General features: G+C 40.2%; 1 protein-coding gene across 1 annotated transcript in view; it reads left to right on the forward strand.

The window, feature by feature from the left end:
* The first annotated feature begins 3,796 nt into the window (after positions 1-3,796).
* GDA (guanine deaminase) overlaps positions 3,797-23,720 on the forward strand; it is a 31,926-nt gene continuing 12,002 nt past the window's right edge. The window contains exons 1-9 of the mRNA XM_042877473.1: positions 3,797-3,979; positions 8,738-8,826; positions 10,494-10,665; positions 13,734-13,821; positions 15,228-15,333; positions 17,986-18,013; positions 19,332-19,439; positions 20,239-20,346; positions 23,165-23,262. Of these exons, the coding sequence (XP_042733407.1) occupies positions 3,857-3,979; positions 8,738-8,826; positions 10,494-10,665; positions 13,734-13,821; positions 15,228-15,333; positions 17,986-18,013; positions 19,332-19,439; positions 20,239-20,346; positions 23,165-23,262 (920 nt within the window). The 5' untranslated portion in view covers positions 3,797-3,856. The remainder of the gene's footprint in view (positions 3,980-8,737; positions 8,827-10,493; positions 10,666-13,733; positions 13,822-15,227; positions 15,334-17,985; positions 18,014-19,331; positions 19,440-20,238; positions 20,347-23,164; positions 23,263-23,720) is intronic.

Raw genomic sequence — 23,720 nt, forward strand, 5'->3', positions numbered from 1 at the left:
ACTCACAAGAAGCAACATCCCTGTGGGTGGGCAATGGAAGGGACCTCATCCCTAAGATCACCTGTTCTTACTCTTCTTGAGTGATTTTCAGTTTTAGACAGGTTTGGAAAAGTAAAAGTATTGTAAATGGATGTTGATTATACAAATGTTTCAGGGAACACAAAGTGTTTGAGTTGGTCAATACTAGGTTAACCTCAGCTCCCATCTTTAATACTGCATATATCTGAGAGCAGATGTTTGTCATGCTTACTTTTTTCTTTTTCTGAACAGCTCTAAGTATTTGTTGCACACTCAGCACTTTAATTTTTGGAGAAAAATCAGTCAGTAGCAGATAAATCAATTATATTTTGTTTTGCCATTGACTTAGTTGCTATGTTACAAATTATACACGAGGTACATTTTGACAATCTATGAAAGAGAAAACTGTTTTTCCTTTTGTCTCAAAGCTTGCTTCGTGAGGACTTTCTGGTGATTAGACTCGAAGTGACAACTGCAAATTATCTAGGGGGACAATGGTGGGTGTCACTGTGCCACAGTACCTCTGCTCACAGTTGTAAAGATAAGCGGAAGCGGGACAAGCAGTCTTTTTTCAAGGGTGCAGCTTGAAGGACTGACCTCTGCAAAAGGCAATAATGCTTGTGCATGGCAACGAAGACACCACTTCCTGCTGGCTTATCTGTTGGTCCACGTATGTCACACTAACAGAGAAAAAAGAAGAAAAAAAGACAGAGAAATGGGGAAAAAAAAGGCCCTCAGTAAACTAAGGACTTTGGAGAAGAACTCCCAAAGAAACCTTTGAGGAGAGTTCCCAGAGGAGAAAACCTCTTTGGAAAATCTGCCCTCCAGGGCCAGCTTGCTGCAAAGCTTCCTGGCTTCCTCACATCCCCCCCGGTAACCAGATGAGTTCCTGAGAACAACAGTCCTGCTATGAACCTCTCAGTAGTGACAATCTCCCTCTTGCTTTCTATAAAGACTCCTTGCTTTTTATTTCCTATCTCTTGTCTATCGCCTATCACTCCTTCCCCATATCCCTAAGCAACTAGGATTTGTAAGAAACTGGTCGGGCTAACATTTGACCCATTTGTGTCTTAATCTCACCATCAGGAATACATATAGTAAAAGAACCTCTTCTCCCTCGTATAAATTGGAGTGAGACACAATCACATGAAATAAGAACAAGCACACCAGAACAATAATTATTATCTCCTTAATGCTCATGCTTTGCAAGCACTTATTGCAGCAGCAGAGTCCTGAAAACAGAAGCTTTTGTTTGGTGACACGTACCCAATTGACGATTTTCTGAAAGCAGAAAGAAAAACAACTTTCATTTGCTTGCATTTCTCAGATATTTAGGATCATTTTATGTGCCCCAAAACTTTGAAACAAGCTGCTGAAATCTAGCTTTGCACAGTTTACTAAGTGAAACAAAAGTTCAGAAAGTGTAAATGTTAGTGGGAATAAAGAATTTAATCCCTGAATGTACAAAAGGAATGAACTGTTTCCTGATATCTTCTCCTCATTAACTATAGGATGGATTAAATCTCTCTGAAGCTGCTTTGTGTACCCTTTGTGTCATGTAGCTGGGGGTAACCCTTGAGGTATTGAACAGGAGACCATGGCTGAAGCAGTCTCATACTCAGGAAGAGCACACATCCCCATCAGAGGCAAGTGAGGGCTTCCCAGGAGCACTGAGTACAGCTGAGTATTGCTTTGGACAGCAGCATGCCCATGTCTGCCAGCCTGAGAGCTCAGGTTGTGGAGCCAAGATCCATATATAGCTCAATGCAGGTCAAATAAAGCACATGAGTACCAAGGGCAGCATAAGGAGAGCGTGCAGCTTGGCCTCAATAGGCCTTGGCAAACAGGGCAAGCTGCTGCCACAATAAAAGGCAGGTTGTATCAAGTAGTAGCCATTGCTGGTTAAAGTTTTCACTCACCTCTGCAGGGCTCAGTCTCTGTTTAACCCATTTATCAGCTCTTATCTCTTTACCTTTTGGCATCCAGTGGCAAGAATAGTCTACTGCTCACTTACTGTCCTTCATTAAAAAAAAAAGGCAGTTTTTTCCACTTGGGGGCTCAGCTTGGAACACGGACAGGTTCAGCTGCAGTCTCAATGGGTCCAGGAGTATCATCCCAAGAAACATCTTTGCAAGACAGCTTTTGCAAGTTCTAATTTAAAAGAGTTCTCGTGTTTTTCTTTTTTTCTTTTCTTTTCCATTTATTACTCCACTGCTAAAGGAAGCACGAAGTATTTATAGTCTTGAAAGCAAACAGAATTGCATGAAAGATTATCGTGCCAATTTCCTTTGCAAACTAACTAGTCTTGTTTTGTTTTGCAAGCTTACTAGGTCAAAGAGCTTAGAAATACAGTGAAAAGCTGCCTTGTGTCTTAACAATCCATTTTCTCTCATTGGCATCTTCTTTAAATGCAAGACCTCTCACAAGAAATTAACAATGTCAGAATGTAAGTCCACTTTATTTAGGACAATTCCTGTGGCTTGCTGACAGTAAAGTCAAGGTATGATCTTCATCTGACTTCAGTATACTCAAGTGGTTTTTAACTTGCTCAACGGTAGGCTAAAATATTCTTGCTCAAAAGAAGGCAAGATAAATGCTGATGATGTGCCCACAGCAGATCAAAATTAAATTAATCCTGGGCTTTTCCACTGTGGCTTTTTCTCCTTCCACCATTGATCTAGAAAGCTTGCAGAAAAGATAACCTTTGCATTGTCAGCAAAGAGGAAAGGGTAAAGGTCTTTAATGGCAAACTTAGCATTGCAGCTTTGACACGAGTTGTGCCAGCGCCTGGGTGCCAAGTTCATTCATCACCTAGATGCCTGACGGAGCTTCTGACAGGAGTGCAGAGAACACTCATTGCCTTAACGCTGCATGCAACACCCCGGCCCTGTGAAGCCTTATTCTAGTATTTTCACTAGTGATGCTCTTAGCAAATAGCATCATAGAATCATAACACCGAGGGAGGGGAAGGGACCCTTAAAGACTATCCAGTCCAACTGCCCCGCAACAAGCAGGAATACCTACAGTTCAATCAGGTCCCTCAGAGCCTTATTCAGCCTGACCTTCAAACTCCAGAGACAGGGCAGCCACCACACCTCTGAACGGTCTGTTCCAGTGCTTTACCATCCTTATTCTGAAAAACGTTATCGTTACGTCCAGTTTAAATCTCCCCTCTTTTAGTTTGACGTAAACATATGTTTGCATTGTTTTTCAACTTAGGTTATGGTCCTGAAAGTGCTGTTCTCTGAGTTCACAACATCGACTCATCTCTGCCTTCTCCTTCTCTGTAGCCTTTTTCACACACACTGAAGGCCACCTCCATTGAACACCTCCATTGGCTGCTGCTTGGCAGCTCAGGTACCTGGACTGGTAACTATTTCCTGCTCCTGTACCTATCAACAAGCAGCACAGGAGCTGAGGACACGAGATACAATCAGTGAGAGATTTACCTTTGATAACTGAGTACAGAATGAAGCGGTAAGCGCCATTTAGTGATACACAAGACACACATCTAACGACCGTCGCAGTTAAAATCAGTTCCTTCGAAAACGTCCAACAGATTTGCTAGCGCCCCGGGCTCAGTGCAACAGGTGCCAGCTGGACCGCGAAGCGCTGCCCATGAAATTTCGGGAAGCGACCGCCGCCTCCCCCGCACTCGCGGCGGCGGGGTCGGACGCGGGCTCGGCGCGGGGCGGGGGCCGCCGAAACCCCTCCCCGAGGGGCAAGTCACCAGGGGGTGGGGAGATGGTGACAGTACCAGGAAGCCGCGCTCGGCAGCGGCAGACGGTAGCGAGCAGCTGGCCGGACCGGCAGTGGTAGCAGTGTAGCCGTCCCCGCTATGGGCTCCCCGCAGCGCCCACCGCTCGCCCATGTCTTCAGGGGCACCTTCGTGCACTCCCGCCCCGACGCGCCCATGGAGATCCTGCACGGCCGCCTGCTGGGGGTTGACGACGGCGGCACGGTGAGAGGCGCGGAGCCGCGGGGCGGTGCGGGCACCTCTCACGCGCCGTCCGGGAGCGGTCAGCAAACGGGAACCGGTCCGATCGGGGCGCGGGGAGGGGGACGGGACCTCGGGGAATGGAACGGTGTGTGGTGGGAGCCGGAGGGGACGGGGACGGAGCAGTGTGTCCGCGGGGAGCCCCAACGTGTTGCGGGGCGCCGTGTGTTCCCAGAGTACCCGCAGCGGAGCTGTGCTCGGCTGGTCTCCGTTTTCCTCCAGTCTTACAGGTAAGTTTGTCATTCTCTGTGACAGAACAGTAAGAGTGATTGTAGGTAATTGCCGAATCCCCCCCTGTACAGAGAGGTCTTTTTCTTCTTGTTACAAGAAAAAAACATGGAACGTGCCCGTAAAAAGTTAGGGGAACAGTACCGCTGGGCACATTAACGGCACAAACTGCGTCTAAAACGAGTATAAACTTACTGAAAGCGCAGGGCCGGTCCCGGAAGGGAACTGTGTTGCCCTCAGCCGTGTCACCGGTGTGGCAGCTTCACGTTGCCTAGACAGAGCAGCAATTTCGCCTAGACGTAGCAGTGCATGTAGCAACCCTAGGTATAAGGGAAAAAGTCATTTTCTTTCCTTCTGATGACTGTACAGTTGCATCAGGCTTTGGTAACATTTGAAATACACTGAAAATACACACTGTTAGCTCATGCAGCTTTCCTTCACCATCCACACAGGTCCATGAAGACCTCTTTCAAGACAGTTCCCCTGCAGGTATTCCGAGTCTGGCACAGGGTATAGCAAAGTCCCTGAGAAGCTGGATAGGAGGTGAATAAAAACACAGAAAACTAAGTACTGGGAGATGTCAACTAAAACCAATAAAGCTGAATGAATAAAGGTTTTGGTTTGTGTAAATTGGGTGCAGGGACCAGAAACTTGCTCTGTTAGTGCCAATTCTTGATAAAAGGGCACTATATCACGTGCTTAGCAAGTTACTGCTTTTAAAGGATTTTCTTGAAAAACACACATGGTATCAGTGTACCAGGCTCTATAGATTTCTGCCTCAAGAGAGTTGTTCTCCTTCTCTGAGATACTCAAGACCTGCCTGGACACCTACCTGTGCAGCTTGCTGTAGGGGGCTGCTTTGTAGGGGGTTGGACTTGATCTCTGGAGGTCCCTTCCAACCCCTACAGTTCTGTTCTGTACAGTTCTGTGATTCTGAGTCCCTCTCTCCCTTTCTCTTGGTGAACAAGGATGCACTGGATGTGTTTGCTGAGCATAAGTTGATGCATTCCCATGCCGTTGTTTAAGAAAAAATCTGGTGAAACACTATTGTCCAAAAGGAAAACTTTCACCAGAATAGATTGATAAGGACTTTCATAGTCTTCTCTTTTTGACAATTCGTACATTTTACTATTCCAGGATCTGACACGGTGCAATTTGTTACCATTTAGCCTGTTATCATAATTCTGCCACATGCAGAACTTCCACTGTAATCACTGAAAATGTGGTTTATGACAAGAACACGGTGATTCAAAGATTTTTACCACTATTGTCCAGATACACATCAATACTATTTTGCTGTTGCTTCCAAAGAATTAAGTTTAACTAGGTTTAAATGAGCTTAACATTTGCCTCATGTTGCTGATTCCATCATGCAGAAACTTTGCATGATCTCAGAAGAGGTGAACAGCTTTTGTGAACAGCCAGGTGCTGTTCTCACAGCAGCAGGAGTGCACAACAAGTGCACAGAGTGCTGCCTGGTCCCCTGCTGCACACAGGGACACGGCTGTGGAGCCACAGGTGGGTGTCAGTTGTCTTTGCTTTGCCTGCAGATGAAAAGGGAGCTTTGGCAAAGAAAGCACTGCCGTCAGGATTGCACACCCAAGTTATCGTAAGTTAACAAAATAAGCCTGTGTTTAGTTAAGTGGTTTGCGGAGCAGCACAATAGAAAGAGTAACATTCATCAAGGTAAGGAAAATAAAGCAGACTGAGTTATCATTGAAATGTTGGTGTGAATAACATAGCTGAGTAAAATATTAAGAAAGTAGAACAAGTGTCAAGATAAAAGCTCCCTTTGGATGCCTAGAAGGAGCAAATGTTGTGGAATAAGTGCTGCTATTGTCAAGTAATTACAATTTGGCTTACGGCATAGCAAATGTTGTGTGTTTGGCTGCCAGGGGAGGAAGGTATCAAGTCAAAAACAGACATTTGGAGTTCATTGCTTCATCCTTCTCGACATTTTGGGCTGTTGAGTTTTTGAGTAGCAGGGTCTGATAAGTGCTGCTGTCTCTTATCTACCCTTGTATTTCAGTTTTGAGAACTAGATAAGCAATAGGCATCATATCTGTAATCATCAAACTGCTGAAGACGGTAGCCTTGTTAAACAGTGCTGGCAGCAGCTCAGTGAGGCCAAGAATAGGACAACAGGATGGTTGTAGGCAGGAAACAGCTGTGTGTTAGTGCCAGCAGCTGACCACAGAGAGAGATGTGAAGGATGTGGGAAGGAGAAAAGAAGGGACCTGTTGCCTGTTGCTCGTGTTCAACTCAGTGTCATAGTCAAAACAAATATAGATACTGCTGGATTAAAAAAAAAAAAAAGTTTCCTAGGGCAGTTTAACTCACTTTCCACTCTTTTGGTAGCAAACTTACTCACACTGTGACACTTGGAGGCACTCAGGGTTTTTTATATCGGGGTTAATGCATAATTAACTGTGCCATCTATGTGCTGTTTTTGTGTGGGGCTTTGAACATCTCCTGAAATTAAGAGAACGGACTGAACTGGTTGCCAGGATGAGGACCACTCAGCTCATCATCTTCTGATCTTTTAGATGCATCACATGGATGGCACATCACAATTGATTAGCAGCTGTTGGCAGCTGTTCATCTATCTGATCTACCTGACTTTTTTTGGTGATAATACCTTTCCAAACTGCTGGTTACTGTGCTTGTCTTCCTTATTCACAAGAGGAAATTTATAGTCTTATCAGTGTACTTTTCTGATTCTGTAGTGATTTTGGCACAGAATTTCTTCTTGACTTTACAATGATAGGGTGTAGAACTAGTTAAAAGGTTTGGTTCCCAGTGAATCATAACAGCTGTATTGAATGTACAAGCAAATACTCAGGAGAATGTGCAAGCCTGGGAACAAAGGCCTCAGAAAGCAGTGGAGAATGTCTTATGAAAAAACTAAGCAGTTCTATTGGGAAGTTTGTTTGAAAGAGTACAGATGTCTTGGTTATCCATCCACAGCTGTATTTGGCAGTAATGGACTGACTGCCAGGTTTAGTGCTGGTTTCACTCATCCAGTCCCTTGACATTTTTTTTTTTTCTTTCATAATTTGTGTGTTTTATGTATTTGCCCTTTAAAAGTATGTAATAGTCACTTTTCCATGGCAACACCCATTTCCAGCATTTGCCATTTCTTTTTTTTCTTTCTTTTTTTTCTTCTTCTTCTTTTTTTTTTTTTTGGTTTAGCAGCTCTATCATTAGTCATTCTGAATCCATTTTTACTTTGGCATCTGAGTGACATTTTCTTTATGGCTCATCGGAAATTTCAGTAGGTCTGTATTCTGATCCCTCAGCAGATAGAGCTGTTGAACTGGCTAAAGGGTCTGAACATCTTTTTTGGGAAGGAAAGAAACACTGCTTCTTGTGAACCTGTAATGGACCACAGTCTTGCAATTATTTCTGGTGTGATATTTACTGATATGATATTCATAGCTTCTTTTCTGACTAAAAGAGTAAAACCTGCTCTTCAGACGAAGTAAAAAAAAAAACACAAAAAACTTATATCTGTCCTAGATCAGTCTCGAGTTTCAAGAAAAAAGCTGTTACTTACACCACGGGACCCAGAAAACCACGTGTTATTTTTAGGCAGAAATTGTGGTTTGGCAAGAATTTATAGGCTCTGAAAGCCCAGAATATACTGTCTTTGGTTGGAGGAGGCAATGGGGTCCTCTGCTCATCCAGCACCATGGAAACCTGGATCCTGTTGGGAGCTTGTTGCAGCAATCCCAGTGCCTGGGCTCTTGATCCTTGTTTCTTGCAAAGTTGTTGAGCCTAGCGTTGTCATATGAGAGAACTGAAAAGCTGAGTATTCAGCCTGCAAGAATCATGTTTTAGATTAAAATACCATGGGATCTGAAAATAGAACTAAAGTGTGCTAAATCTCTTAGTTGGCAACAGAAATGCACCAGCAGTGGAGCTAATGTCCTCTGGGAGCAAAATGGGAATGAGTTACCTGAGACTGTAGGGTTGGTTTTTAGTGTGGTTATTTGTTTGTTTGTTTTAAAGAATAAAGACCCTAGGCATGTTTTTAATCTGTTCTGTACAATTAAAAGATTATATGATTTTTTTTCCTTTAGCTTCTTTCACCTTCCCTGCTCTTAAAAAATAAACAACCTTGAAGGTATGAGCAGAAAGTTAGGAAATACTTAACTCAGTGCTAGGCAGTCATGGACAAAGTAATTAAATACTACTGGCATCATGGTAGGTTGTAATACATGGAGTATTACATGGGAGCAATATGGATTACAGGTATAGGTGCAGTTCATGTATTGCTTCATTCTTCTCTTACACGTTAGAAACAACTGGAGAGGGTTGTTCGTTAGGCTGTGAGTAGGTAGCTGAAAATCATAACTGGCAGGCAAATATTTCAACACAAACATCACTTTGTATTAAATGTATAAAATCCATTGTAAGATACGACTTCCTTTACCATCGTTTAAAGATAATGTGGGATTTCTATTTATATAACTGTTTTTGCCTTCCTTTCAGATTGTGTTTCTGGAGCAAGCAGATCAGCAGGAGCGACTGGCCAAGAAGTGGGGATTCAAAACGTCTGACATAAGAGAACTGACTCATTAGTATGTGTTTTGTTTAGATCAACTGCACCAAATACAGTTCTCTCTCTGAGCAAAGTAGTGTGGGTTCATGTGAATAACGTTAGGCAAGGAACATGTTAAATCTTGTCTCAAGGGCAAAACTGCCTTTTAGTTCTGTAGAACTTTGTAGTTGAAGGGCTGCCTACATCCTGTATGAGGTCTGGAGTGCGAGCCTCTGCTTGTTTTTTGCATTTTCCAGTTCGAGACTGCAGCCATGGCTGAATTCTGCTGGCAAACTTGTACTGCACAGACCAAAATGCCATATTTAGTTCTGATGCATGGTCTCTTTGGCTCATACAGCACTATCAGACAACGATCACCCTTCAGCTGGTTGTCTTTTTTTTTTCACATCCATTTTCTGAGAAAGGGGCTGTGCCTCAGCTTGAAACTCTGAACTTAATAAATGTAGATAGCTGTGACATTTCAAATACAAAATTAAAGTGCTTGAGCTTTGACACACTTCCTTATAAAAACTAATAAAATTGGAGGATTAAAACCTTGTAAAAAGAGATCCTCATATTTCTCACTGTATTGCAGTGTGAGTTTTTTTGTTTTGTTCATCCAATAAAGTTCCTCTCCTTCCTGGTAAGTTTTGGATTGTAACCACCATGCTTTGCAGTAGCATAGCTGTAAACAAGGCATGGTTTAGGACTAGAATGGCAGGGTAGCTTTAGAATTCAGTTGTTGAAAAATCTGTATGCTTTGTTGGAACGCTAATCATACAGAATATATGAGTCATCAGATGTTTTCTTCACTTGAAATAGCCTGGGGAAAATGGAAGGTGCTGGGAATATGGATCAGACTGAGAAAGATCTTTCAGCATTTCTAACATACAGTGAAACAGAAAGAAGGGAAATTATGAAGAGATGAAATCACAGATCATTCAGTAGCCAGGGAGAAGGAGGCAAGGCTGGGAGAAAATTTATCCTCTATGGAGTTCCAGCACAAAACAAAATTATAGCAACCTCCTACTTATATTGCTATACTCATCCGTGTTATTGTGTGAGTATTGCATGGCAACAAACTTTTTACACTTTCATTGTTAAAGATGCCTTTCCTGTCAAGATACTGAAGAGTGATTTTTTTCAGATACATCTGCATCTGTGTTTGTAGATACACTGTCTGTTCTTCAGTTGAACCTTGACATTTCTTGACTGAGTACATATATAGATTCATAGATACAGATACATATAGTGGAGGAAAACTGGGATGCATGCAGTTAACATGTTAGTAAATGAGTCTTTACAAATATATATATCCATGTCAGGAAGCAAGAGTGAATTTTTTTCAAGTGGAATAATGTTGGTTATGATGAAGCCAGTTAGGTTTTACTTCTTAATATTCAGAGTAAATATTAAACACAAATGGATTTTTCATGCTCTTACACTAATATCTAACCCCATATTGCTTTCCTGTCAGGTAGCTGTCTGTTATTCTGTATAAAAGTCAGCTACTTTGTACAGAAAAAAGAGCTTGGATAGAGCTGTAGCAGGAGTGGATATGCTGATGCTGAAAGAGTAAGGTTAATTTCTACTTGTGTCTTGCTTCTGTGGCTTTTGATTAAACATGCTGCTTAAAGCAGAACTACTTACCTTGAAAAAGAACTGTGACCCTTTTGTTACTATTACAGTTTTCTTTTCTATCCACAGTGAATTCTTCATGCCCGGATTGGTTGATACCCACATTCATGCCCCTCAGTACTTATTTGCTGGTACAAGAGTAGATCTACCTCTTTTGCAGTGGTTGACTACTTACACATTCCCAACAGAGGCAAAATACAAAGACAGTAATTTTGCAGAAGAAGTGTACACCAGAGTTGTTGTAAGTATTGCAAATTGTTGTATGTATTGACCACATTCATATTTTAAAATACAAGTAAGTGTCAGAAGGTCAGCAGACATAGGATAGCACTTTTTAATGTCATGAAAATGAGATAAAACTGACAACACACACACTGTTCTAATTGCCAGCCAAGATTGTTTCCTACTACTTTCAGTTTTGTTCTGACAGTTCATTTAGTCACACGATGGATTAACAAACATCTTTTCTCATATCTGAGTATAGTGACACTGATGAGTACTTTCAGTGTACTTTCAGAGATAGTCAGACATAGTAGAAGCAAAAAAAACAAACAAAAATTCAGAGATTATTTCTTTTTATGCATAAATCCTCTGTTTAATGAACATATCTTCTGCAAAGTCTTGGTGAAGGAGGAGACAGTTTTCATTGTCAGCAATACTGGGGTGATTTGGAGCAACTGAGGAAGAGAGTACTACAGCTTAAATCACTGCAGCAGGAACACCTTTTACTGCTGATGAAATCTGTTGATGGTATTGTGGCACAAAGAAATAGACTGTGTTTGAGCTGTGCTCGTTCTCAGCAGTAAAGAAGCTTTCAGGTCAAATTCCACTCACTGAAAAATAAACGGAAATGTCATATTGCAGAGTATTGATTCTCTGATATAACTGAAAAGTGTCCTTTAATATGTGGGCTGAAATATCTTCACAAGATTAAATGAGTTGACCGGTATAAGCTGCCTTGCCTTTATCTAATTCTATGAAACCGTGTTGTCAAAATAATAACACAGTGAATCTGAAATACACAGATTTCTAAAAATGACTTTGTGTCATCTTACCCTACTAAAAGCATGTTGATCATAAAATCTAGAAGCAAGCACAGATGCCTTCAGCAACATAAAACATAGAGGTGATCTCACCTTCCAGCTGTGTACATCAGCATAGTGTTACAGTCTGCATCAGTTCAGATGGAGTGATGTCAGTGTAGATCAAGTGCTTACTGTGCAGCATATTTAATAACCTTTTTTTTTTTCCACATGGAAAAGAATTGCCAGTGAGTGCTCAAAGTTAGCTGAAGAGGCATTAACGCAACGCTTGGGCTTGTCTTTTTTGTATCAAGTAGGTAGGGCAGTGTCATAAAAGTGTTTTTGTGCCCAAATTCTGTAGAATACTTGCAGGTTTGCAGAGTGTCATGGGCAAGTGCGTCAGAAAGGTATCCAGCTATATATATAGCTAATATTTTCAGAATTGTATTTCGAGTTTCTTTGTTGCCGAAACAATCTGAGTTATGGAACCAATAGTTTCCTGTCCAAACTGGAGAGTATAAAAAGGCTCAAGGTATAAAGGTACTCTGAGAGCCATCTTCTGAGAGGTTCTCTGCAGTCTTAATCAAGTTGGAAGACAGAATGAATATACTACTTTGCACATAACTTTGACATAATTGCCACAGGTTAGTAAAACGCCCTCAGCTATGGTCCTGGAAAAGACATGAATGAGTGAAGTTTTATTACAAATTGGTGGCACGGCATTATTTTGAGTTCTTCATGCAGAGCTCAAAGTGGCAGGAGGAGGGCAGAATGCAGTGAAGGTGGAAAAGCATGAAGGTCAGAGACGGGAAAATAGGAAGAGAGGCTAAAAATAGTTGGTCTGTTTAGCTTATAAAGGCAGCAAATAAAGAATAAGATAAAAGTACATAAAAAGTAACTGGCCTAAATAAGATATACCAGAAGTTACACTGCCTGAGTGCTAAATTTAAAAATGCAAATTTTTTTTACAATTTGTAATGTTGTGGAACTTCCTCATGAGTTGAGATCAAAAGTTAACAAGAGTTAAGGGTGACTAAACTAATGAATAGGTTTGAAAATTATTCCTGCTTGTTATAATGTAAAGATCGCGATCTTTTTCTAAAGGACTCTAATCATGCTGTGGGGATTAGAGTAATATTCAATTGCTAGAAATAGCCCTAAATCTTCAGGAATCAGATATGACTCTTTGTGCCTTTGGAGTTGTAGTTAAAACATAGTGAAAATTTTAAAAAACAATATTCTGTTTATAATAATCACTATACTCTGATGGAATATAGCTGGAACATCCTCTGATGCCTCAAATTTGGGAAAAGCCAATCTTCCTGCTGATATTTTCAGGAAAAAAAAAAAAAAAAAGGTTTTAGTCTTTACTGGATGATGATTTTAGGAATCCACAAACACAGGACTTTGGATTTCAAAAGCTGAGAAAGTAACTAATTAACTATAGCCATTCTTAAAATACACATTACACTGAGTGTCTCACCTTCTATCCTGTGAAAGAAAGAATTCTCAAATTACATTCTAGCCAGAATCCAATTTAATCCTTTACTGTGGATAGGAAGTCAATACACCATGCATTAGAACCCAAATCAAAAGAAGTTATAAATGACCCCATGACTTAACGTAACTTTAAATGAGTCTTCATCTGCTGTTATGTCTTCCAAAAGTAATATGAGCAGGAATACCCTCTACTTTCAAATCGTGTGATTACATAAATAATTAAATTCCTCTCTGAGCAGTTCTCAGCTTACTTTTACCCTGGAGTTTGTTACTTTGGATTCAGGGATAATGAGGGATTTGAGTAATTGACTATTTTTTCAAGCCATACAAAGTGCCAAAATAAAAACTGCTACTTTCTTCCCAGAATCTTGCTTTGCTAACCTTAGAAAATTTTTCCTTTACTTTAAGAAATGCAGAGCCTTTCCAAATGAGGAAATAGCACAGATAACTGGCTGTTTGTGTTTCTCCATATAGTTCAAGCTAGACATAAATCAGAATTCAATTTTCTGTTTGAATGGAGAAAGAGTGGTTTCTATGGGTTTAGCAATTGTTGAAGACCTACCTCACTTTGGAAGAGGAGTTTTTGTATTTCTTAACATTCAGACTCTAAAAATGTGATTATGGAATTAAAAAGCTATATTTTACCTTCCTTTTTTACTTGAGTGTAATTTCTGTGGAATTTCACAATAACCAAATGTTCTTGCAGTTTGAAATCAGACTGGCAGTTCTGCATTTTGACAGCTAGACTATTTTTTTCTAAATTGTTGAAACTGATTTCTTTTTATAGAGACGAACTCTGAAGAATGGCACCACTACAGCTTGCTACTTTGCAACAATTTACACAGATACTTCTCTTCTTCTGGCTGACATCATAGGTAAGACTGCAGGAGTGAATTTTGGAAGGATTTGCTGACTGCTAAAGGAAACAGAACTTGGCAGTTTCAAACTAGCAAGGGATGTGTCCTTCAACGAAATTGATTTTTTTCATTTTTTTTCTGTCATCCTATGTCTCCAAATCCAGCCCAGTTACCTTTCACTTAATCATCTCTCTCCTACTGTTTGCTCCCTCTCTCTCTGCTTTTCATTCTGTTCTTCATTCCTAAATCAGCTGCTGACTGAGCATGAGTAATGTATGCTGGAGTCTTTCTTCAGCTGCAGTCCTCTGCTGTTTCCAGCCTTTTTGCTGTTTGAGGATTAAAGGGCTGAATGACAACAGGTGCAGTCAGTGCTTTAACTTTCCGATACGCGGAAGTTTCATTTAGAAATCAGCATCAAAAAACCCTACACACCCTTCATCTCTTCCCTCTTTGTGTTCATGGGCACAGATGGCTGCTGTTTCTGTGGAAGTTCTCCTGTTTGTTGCAGGATTTCTCGAAGGACATCTCCTGTAGGAAAATGATTTAATCAGAATCTCACCAAATATTTCCCAGTCTTCTTGATTTTGTAGGAAACCTAGGAATTTGAAGGAATTTGTACAATGCATTCTACAACTCAGACATTAAAGATAAACAAGAGAAATCCAATTTAGAAATGTGTTTACAAGCTTATGCATTTTGGTTGTGTTACATCTGACTTCTCAATCCTAGTATTGATGAATCTCGATAAAGAGGCTAGAAGTAGCTCCAGCTGCAAATGGGAGGCATGTTAGGACCCTCAGTTCTTTTTCTTATGGAGACAAGTTTTGTTGAGCTTTTTGTGGCCTTTTCAGCTCAAAGTGCTCATCTGCTGGAGCAGATGATCCATGAGTATCTTGATGCATGAGTTTCTCATCCTCTGCTTCGCGGCAGTCATCTTCTCTCACTGCCGTGAGGAATTCTGGTTGTGGTCCTCAATTATAACTCAAAGTGGGATATTAACATGAAAAGGGAGAACTCCTATTTATCTCATTTTGGGTTTAGCCCCACCTTATAGATAAGAAAATACCGTGAATTCTCTTCATTGAAGAGAAATTCCGCACGAATGTGCGCAAGAACTTCTTTACAGTGAGGTGACGGAGCACTGGAACAGGCTGCCCAGGGAGGTTGTGGAGTCTCCTTCTCTGGAGATGTTCAAGACCTGCCTGGACGCCTACCTGTGCGACCTGGTTTAGGGCACCTGCTTTGGCAGGGGGGTTGGTCTCGATGATCTCTGGAGGTCCCTTCCAACCCCTACAATTCTGTGCTTCTGTGAAATGAAGCTCTCAGGAGTAGAATTTACTATTTTGATTTCAATGCGGACTTTGGTAGCAGTTTCTGTATAGAAGCAGTAGTTTTGAATTTTATTTTCTTATGCATCTCAACAGATAAGTTTGGGCAAAGAGCATTTGTTGGCAAGGTCTGTATGGATATAAATGACGCTGTACCACATTACAAAGAGACTACAGCTGATTCTGTCCAAGAGATGGAAAGGTAAGATGATTAAATGGATGGCACAGCCTTTAGAAATAAGACTTTTTAATACATCTGAGAAGTGAGCATGGAGCTGATCAGGGATTTACAGATGTAGGAACTGTTACTAGGAACTGATCTTCCTGCAGTATTGTTTTCTACAGTTCTGGCGATTCAATACTTACCCAGCTGCTGCACCGCGCATTCAGTTTCTCTGTGGCTCTTCCAAAGGGAGAAGCTGTGGCAGCATGGTTTGGAAAGGACATATTTATACTGTGGCTTGCCTTCTGCATCCTCTTCACAGCTCTGTGGAGAGAAGTTATGTGACCTGACAGGAGTGCTGGGTTAGGGAATTGGTTCCTTTGCCCCCATTAACTTCTAATATATCTACTTCTTTCATTTAGAATGAAGTTTGATTGCTAAAGTGGTAGGAGTCAGCTTTCGTATACCAAATTTTAGATATTCTGCATTCCTCTTTTCTTATAGTGTGACACCATTGAAACCACCCTAACTTGCAGCTGAGCGAATGCAGGAGAATCAAGTCAAAACAGTGTGCATGGTGGATTTACTGTAGCTCAGAGGGGAAGCCGAGGGGAGTCAGAGGACTGAAGCATGGGTGCCTGCTGACTCAGGTTACCCCTGTGTTTTGTGTCCACCCTGTGAAAATGTTTAAATGTCTTTGCTGGACCTAGATTTATAACACTGAAATATGATTTTGCTCATGCTACTGTTTATGCACCCTTGTAAATGTTTCAAATACCATGCTGTATGAGAAAATACCAAACATTATTTTAAATCTCTTACAGTGCTTCAGTAAAATTGCTAGCTTGTTTTTGCAAATCATGTTAGAACAGTGTTATTAAAAGTTAGAAACAGTAATAGGTTTCTAATGGTGTTTATATTTGAAGACATTTTAAAATTTATAATATTAGTCATGTTTGCTTTTGTTTACCTAAATCCCTCTTTTTTTTTTTTTTTTTTTTTTTTTTTTTTGTAATACTGTGAGTATTGATGAATGGGCCAAAGAGTGGCAGAACTATTTGTGCCGTTTTTAAAGCTTCAGAATGAGCAGTACAGCTCTCCTTTAAGTACATGTCTCATGTCTCCGCTCCATTCTTGTGTGGTTTTGTTAATAACTCATGTCCTTCAGCGCTGGATGAGAGTGTGGCACAGGTACTCCACAGAGGTACTCTGGAGAAGAAGAAGTCTGCCTGTTGGCATATGTCAGTACTCACCTAATCAGGCCTGAACCTAACCAATGCAAGTTTAGAAGGAGGAGAAAGCTCTTTCCTGAAGAGGGAGAAATGCGATCTATCACACTGTCAGAAAACTTTCAGTTCTTTGCAGTTAACCTCTGGAAATATTTGTGTTGTATGCATGGAGGCAATGTGCAACTGCAAGTGTTTCATTTCACTCTGCTCTTCTGCTTTGAAGAGTTTGAATAAAAAAGTTGATGAAAGAAAGTGGCACTGCATGTCTGTTTTGAAGAGGAAGACTCCTGTCCATATCCATTTTACAGTAGATGCATGCTTATTATGTATGAGCTTATTTCTTTATAGAAAAGTGTGTATACGAACAAAGTATAAATTACTTATGGCTGGGATTTTCGTTTTCAAAATAATGCTGCTGACATTTAATGGACGTGAAGAAGAATGAAAATAACCATCCTGAGGTGATGGATGATGTTGCAGTTTCTGGTACAGGGAATATTTAGGTGACATATCAGGTGAATCAATAAGAAGAAAGACAAGCATCCATTCGTGTAGTGAAGTCTGGCAATGGTGTGAAAGTTCCTTTGCTCATTAGAGAAATTGAGCATAGGTCTCTCACTTCCATCTGGTGATATGACATCAGTATCAGTGTTGTGAATCTAGCCTCTTTCATCATTTTCTTTTCTACCTGAAGAGAAATGTGATCCAACATTTGTTGTGACTAAATTGATGGGGTTTTTGGACTAAAATCTGTGATGTAAAAATTCACAGAGGCCCTGTCCACTTTGGGGATTTTTTTCTCTTCAAAACCAGGGAAGATTTCATTTGCCCCATGTTGCTCCATGAAAAGCCTTAACTATCCTTATTGGCAGTTTGTAGCTTTCTGTAGATGTCCCTGAAGTGGCTTCTTTTATGTAATGAAGTAAATCTACAGTGTATTTTCTTTGATGTACAAGCATTTCCAGAAAATCAAGGGTCCTGTAAGTGAATGAGGATATTTATAATTACTGTAAGCAACATATGAAATATGTCAGCATCTGTTAAAAAGGGTATTTAAAATCAGACCGTATTTAATTCTAGGATTGAAATTTGTGGATAGATAAGATTTCTTTTTCTTCAAATTTGCAGCAGCACTGTATAGATATGTTTACAATGCATGTATTGCAATGTATTTTGTTTCCAGTGAGAACTGAAAGTAATTACCACTTGTCTAATATTACTGTGAATGATGAAGATTTTGCATATTCAGGATCAAATTCCCAACTAGAATAGTGTCTTGTGACTGTCCTGACTTGGTTGTGCTGCACCTTTTTATGTCATCTGAGATTCTGGTCCAAATGTTAATCTGTGTCTGAAGTGTTCAAAAGAACATTTAAGTAAATATTTCCTGTGTTTTTTATAAATTACAATACAGATTACAGGTGATATTTATAACAGTTTTTTTTTCCCAATCCTTTTTCAGGTTTGTTAGAGAACTACTGGAAAGGCAAGTAAGTATAGTTACCCTTCCTTTTCATTTCTGTATTCAGAAAATGTTGTGTGAGAACAGGAAATAGTTAATCCGTTGATGAATTCTGCTGACTTCATGACAAATCAATAAATATGCAGACATTTCTGAGTAGCAGAGAAGTCATCGCTCTGCAAAATGTTCTGCTAGTTGCGATGCTGTGAAATTGACTTACAGCAAGCACAGATTCAGGTTTGTATGGTCAGAGCACAAAAAAGTAATGTTCTGTGAATGTTCTTTATTCACTTTGAAGTGTTAAGCGTCTGGCAGAAAACAGTTTTCTGTTAAAGAAGGGTGAAAGTCAGTCCCCGAGTCTCTGTCAGATAACTAGATGAGTAATAGAAGTTTTCAGTAGCAGAAAGCAATGTCTTTTCAGCACAGTTACTAATCCATTATCAAATTAGTATTTTGTGTCACCACGTGTCTTCCAGCGTGTGCATAGGAGATAGATGAAGGCTGATACTTCAGTATTACAAGCAGGAATACTACTTTTTTTATCAGTCTTTTGTTTTTGATGGTTTAATTTGTTGTCATTTATATTTGCACGTTTGAGGATAGATGTATCAGGCTTAGTGCCTAGATCATTTGTATTGATGAGTAGACTGATGTTCAGATGCCTTGAGCTTCTTGTGTCTGAAAGATGTAATAAGAAACTGCAAGTCAAGTTACTACATGCTTGCCTCTGCTGGTTCCACGTGCACAAGAAGGGGAGGTACTGACAGTTTCTGAAGACAGAATTATAAAGGCACGGTCTAACTCTTCATTAAAATTTTAATCCAGGAGAGCAAAGTAGTCCAGGTACCCACTATTTCCTACGCTACTAATCGTCCTATCAGTATAGGGACTTCAGGGGCAGTTTGGTCCACTGCAAGGTGAGAGGAGAGGACTAAGCAATAAAAGGCTTTGGCTTTACATAACTGCAGTTTTGCTTTACTACCTCTTTGGTGCTCACAGATGAAGGACTCAAAAACAGGTCTGGTTATTCATCTGGCTCATTTCTCATAATGAATACAGGACTGTGGACTGTGAGCAAATATGAAAAAACATCCAGTGATTCTGCTGAAGCCTGGTAAAATCACATGAGGAGAGAATTCTAATGAAAAGAACTTCAGTTCATTAAAACTGTTTTCAGAGAAACCTTGATTCTCTTCCTGTGCTGAAGTTTCAGATAAAAATAAGAAAATGACTATAGTTTTATTCATATTGGCAGGGATAAAGTAAGGAATGAGCGGCAGAATTGTCTTAATTACGGTTGATGATATGTATGTAGGATCACAGTCATGTCTTTTTAATATTTTCAGTATCCAAGGGTACTGCCCATAGTAACCCCCCGCTTTGGCCCTTCCTGCACAGAAGATTTGCTGTGTGCACTTGGTGATTTAGCACAAACTCATGATCTCCATGTGCAGGTAAGTCGTGAACTCTGCTTACAGTATAAACATTGTGGGTAGAAACCATGAAGACCAGTCAGTTTTAAATGTTTCCATAAGACAATTGAATTACATCCTTAACTTGAAGTCCATCTTCTACATGCTTCTAAAATTAAAATCGTAATAGTACTGTACAAGAGCACTATGACCTTCACAACAAGTTAGAATGCTCATAGCTTGAAGGATGCACAATTCATCCATCCCTCACAGTGTATTAACTGGCAGACTGACACGAAGTATTGTGAATTAGAGCAACCCTTGTGTTGGTAAAGGTCGCTGACTCTTGCCCAAGGTTGCAATGTCTGCTTCTCTGCCATCTGCTGTTTCTGCACAGGGCAGATGTACAGAAGAGAATTGCTGATCTTTCTGTCTCAATAACTCATCTTTTTTACCTTAAGTTGTTAATGTTCCAGGATATCCTGTGTTAGCCTGATCCCAAGATCCAGTCTGTGGTACACTGCTATTCTTTTACTTCATGGTCTTAACTATCATTTTATTTACTACTTTAACATCTGCCAAACACCTGATGGTTTGCTATGTTACCACTCTACCGGGATGGATTATCCAGCTATATGTTCTCAGATGGGTTTTAAAGGACCAAATGGAACTTGGATCTCTTCAATGAAAATAGAAACCTAAGAGCTATATCTAACAATAGGCTTTACAAAGATTATTTTCTACCTATAATGTGCTTAGCAGCAGCAGGTTTCTCAGAAATCTGAAATGTCAGGCTTAATGCTATTTAAAGAACTCACTGTTATTTATTTTCTTATTGCAGAGTCACATAAGCGAGACTGAAGAAGAACTCAAAGTTGTGGAGAACATGTTTCCTGCCTATCAGAATTACACTGATCTATATGATAAAAACAAGCTGCTTACCAGCAAGGTAGCTGCATATAAGCTTCCACAACATAGATTAGACTAATCCACATAGAATATATATGCAGGTTAATTGTGGTTACTGGAAAGTTTGTATTGTTCTGTCAAGATCAGTGGCATCTGGGAGGAAGTAAACTGTTTCTGTTTTCTGGGTTGCACAAGTGTTAATGAAGGTACTGAAAATTTAGGCAAACACACACTTTGTCTTAAATGAGGGGAGAGAAGCATCAATGTTTACTTATGCGAATTTCATGACTGTGAAGAGGAAAGGGACCTGGGAGTGTTGGTTGATGCTCAGCTGAACATGACCAATTGTGCCCAGGTGGCCAAGAGGGCCAACGGCATCCTGGCCTGCATTAGAAATAGTGTGGCCAGCAGGAGCAGGGAGGTGATCATCCCTCTGTAGTCAACTCTGGTGAGGCTGCACCTCGAGTATTGTGTTCAGTTTTGGGCTCCTCACTACAAAAAAGACACTGAGGCCCTGGAACGTGTCCAGAGAAGGGCAACAAAACTGGTGAGGGGTCTGGAGCACAAGTCTTATGAGGAGCGGCTGAGGGAGCTGGGATTGTTCAGTGTGGAGAAGAGGAGGCTCAGGGGAGACCTCATTGCACTCTACAACTTCCTGAAGAGAGGCTGTGGTGAGGAGGGGTTTGGCCTCTTCTCCCAGGCAATGAACAGGACCTGAGGAAATGACCAGAATTTGTACCAGAGGAGATTTAGATTAGACATAAGGAAGAACTTTTTCTCTCAGAGAGTGGTCAGGCACTGGAATGGCTGCCCAGGGAGGTGCTGGAGTCGCCGTCCCTGGCAGTGTTCAAGAGGCGCCTGGATGACGTGCTGCGTAATATGGTTTAGTGCTTGTGGTGGCAATGGTGATGGGAGGACGGTTGGACTAGATGATCTTGCAGGTCCTTTCCAACCTTGTGATTCTATGATTCTATGCTCCCTGAGCCTGTTTTCAAGGATCTTAAGAGGACTGACAGCAGTAGGATTGGAAGGAGACTAGGAAGTATTGATAATACAGGACTGGTAGTTCTTTGGCAGCACTCTATTTTCCTCATATTTAAAATTTAAAATTTTGAAAGGCTCAAAGGAAAGCTGGAAACTTGATAGGGATTAATTATTGAACTTCCCTTTACTGTCTTTGAAAATTTCCACAAGTAAATTAGGTATTTACTGTCTTTTTTACCTGAGAAATCAATGCAAGCTACTTAAATACTAAACCAGTATTAATTTTGTTCTGTTGCAATGCACTGTCCATGATTTTTTTTTGTTTGTTTGTTTGTTTTTTCAGTGTAGTAGAGCCAATACTTGTGCCAGAAAAAAACAAGACTCAATTCTGTCAAATGTTTCTATCTACAGCACTGACAGTGGATACTGAAATTTGGGGTTGCCAGTGCCTTTTGATGCTAGGCTCCTTGTTCTTTGAGGAAGCATCTTATTAAATATAAGCATAAAAAACAGCACTCACTTCTCCCCAGACATCAGTACTAAGATAGCAAATTATTATTATTTTTTAAATTATCTTTTTCAGGGCTGTGGCTCAAATATTTTGTGTAATCATAGCATCATTTAGGTTAAAAAAGACCTTCTGGGTCATTAAGTTCAGCCATCAACCTGATCTACCAATTCCCATCACTAAAGCATTAGTGTCATGTCCACATGTCTCTTAAATACTCTAGGGATGGGGCCTTCACAGCTTCCTTGGGCAGCTTGTTCTAGTGCTTGACCATGCCCTCTGTGAAGAAAATCTTATCAGTGTTGAATCAAAACCTCCCCTGGTGCAATGTATGGCTGTTTCCTCACATCCTGTCATTTGTTATCAGGGGAAAGAGACCAGTATCTTCACTGCAGCCTCCTTTCAGATAGTTACAGAGGATGATGAGGTCTCTCTCACCTTCCTTTTCTCTAGACTATATATATATATATAAATTACCTCAATTAAAATAAAATGACAGCATTTTGACATAGCTACCAAATCTCTGTCCTTAACTTAAGATGTGACTATTCACCCTGCTATCTGAGTTTCATTTGAGCTTAATGAGTAAGGAAGGAAAAGATACAGTGCCATTAGGAGATGCTCAGTGAAAATAGCCCCAGTGCACTTGTCATTTGTATCATTAGATTGGAAGGCCCAACACCTCTTGCCATATTTTATTCTTTTCTTTGAGTGGGTTTTTGGCATTTGAGGTAATCTGAGGTAGGCTGATCTAGTCATTGTTTTATGTCCTGTTAAATGATACTGTCTCATATTTCTCTGTTCAACGTATACAAAATATACTTATTTCTAAAATCAGAAATGTAGGGCAAGAAAACTAACATAGACACGTAGCAAATGAGTTAGTTTGATTAAAAGAATATTTCAGATGTAGTCTACTTCTTCAAAACTTTACAGACAATGGGACACACATTAGGAGTTCAGCATACACAGTCTTCCACTTCTATCATTGCAATTCTGATCCCAATACTTCATCTCTCTGGTAGCTATGAATACAAATAATAAAGTTGCAACAGCATTATGCTGAGTATGGTGTTCTTGATTTTGTTTTATGCAGCTACTGTGTGACAATCACAGCTACCACAAAACACCTAGCATCTTATTTTTTTTGTATAAGTAAATGAATAAAACCTGAGGAAGCAATATGTCATGCCTACTAGTGAAAATTGCTCCCCTCTTGATTTCAAGAGCTTCATACAAAATGTGCATTTATTTCCCTTGCTGGTAACAGATGGCCTATGGGCTACTGAAAGCAGTGCAGCAAAAATCTGTGGGCACTGAAGTAAATGCTTCTTTGAATAAAATTGGTGATTCTCTTTCTCTTTAGACAGTGATGGCTCATGCCTGTCATCTTTCTGAAGAAGAGCTGGGTCTTTTTAATCTTCGTGGAGCTGCAGTTGCACATTGCCCCAGTTCTAACTTTTCGTAAGTTAATAAAAGGAGATAATGGTTTACATTTAAATAGAGCTGATTTTCACGTAGTATCCTCAATCCAACAGTAAGAAGTTTACTCTGGACTGACTTGTGATCTTTGAGTGTAATCACATACATATGAATATTTCTTGTTTAAAACTTTTTATTAATGGCAGATTCAGGCCAGCTCCCCTCTCTCCAAAAATATTTACATATTTTTGCAAAATGGGAAGGTGCTGCATAGTCTCAGTTATTTTAATAGAAATGAGATACTGAATAGTATATGACAGGGGAACTGTACTAATTGTTAAAATGTCATTTTGCTTTTAATATAATTAGTATTATCTCGTTTGCCATGACTTACTGGCACTTGTGAAAAGACCTCCCATCTTGGAGTATATTTTACTCCATATTTGGACTTTCCACACAGATGTGCTGTGAGCTCATTTTCAGCAGATAACACTAAAACT

This window comes from Lagopus leucura, unplaced genomic scaffold (assembly GCF_019238085.1).
Source record: "Lagopus leucura isolate 7727_CA_CO unplaced genomic scaffold, USGS_WTPT01 Super-Scaffold_100018, whole genome shotgun sequence".
In the NCBI taxonomy this organism is placed as follows: domain Eukaryota; kingdom Metazoa; phylum Chordata; class Aves; order Galliformes; family Phasianidae; genus Lagopus; species Lagopus leucura.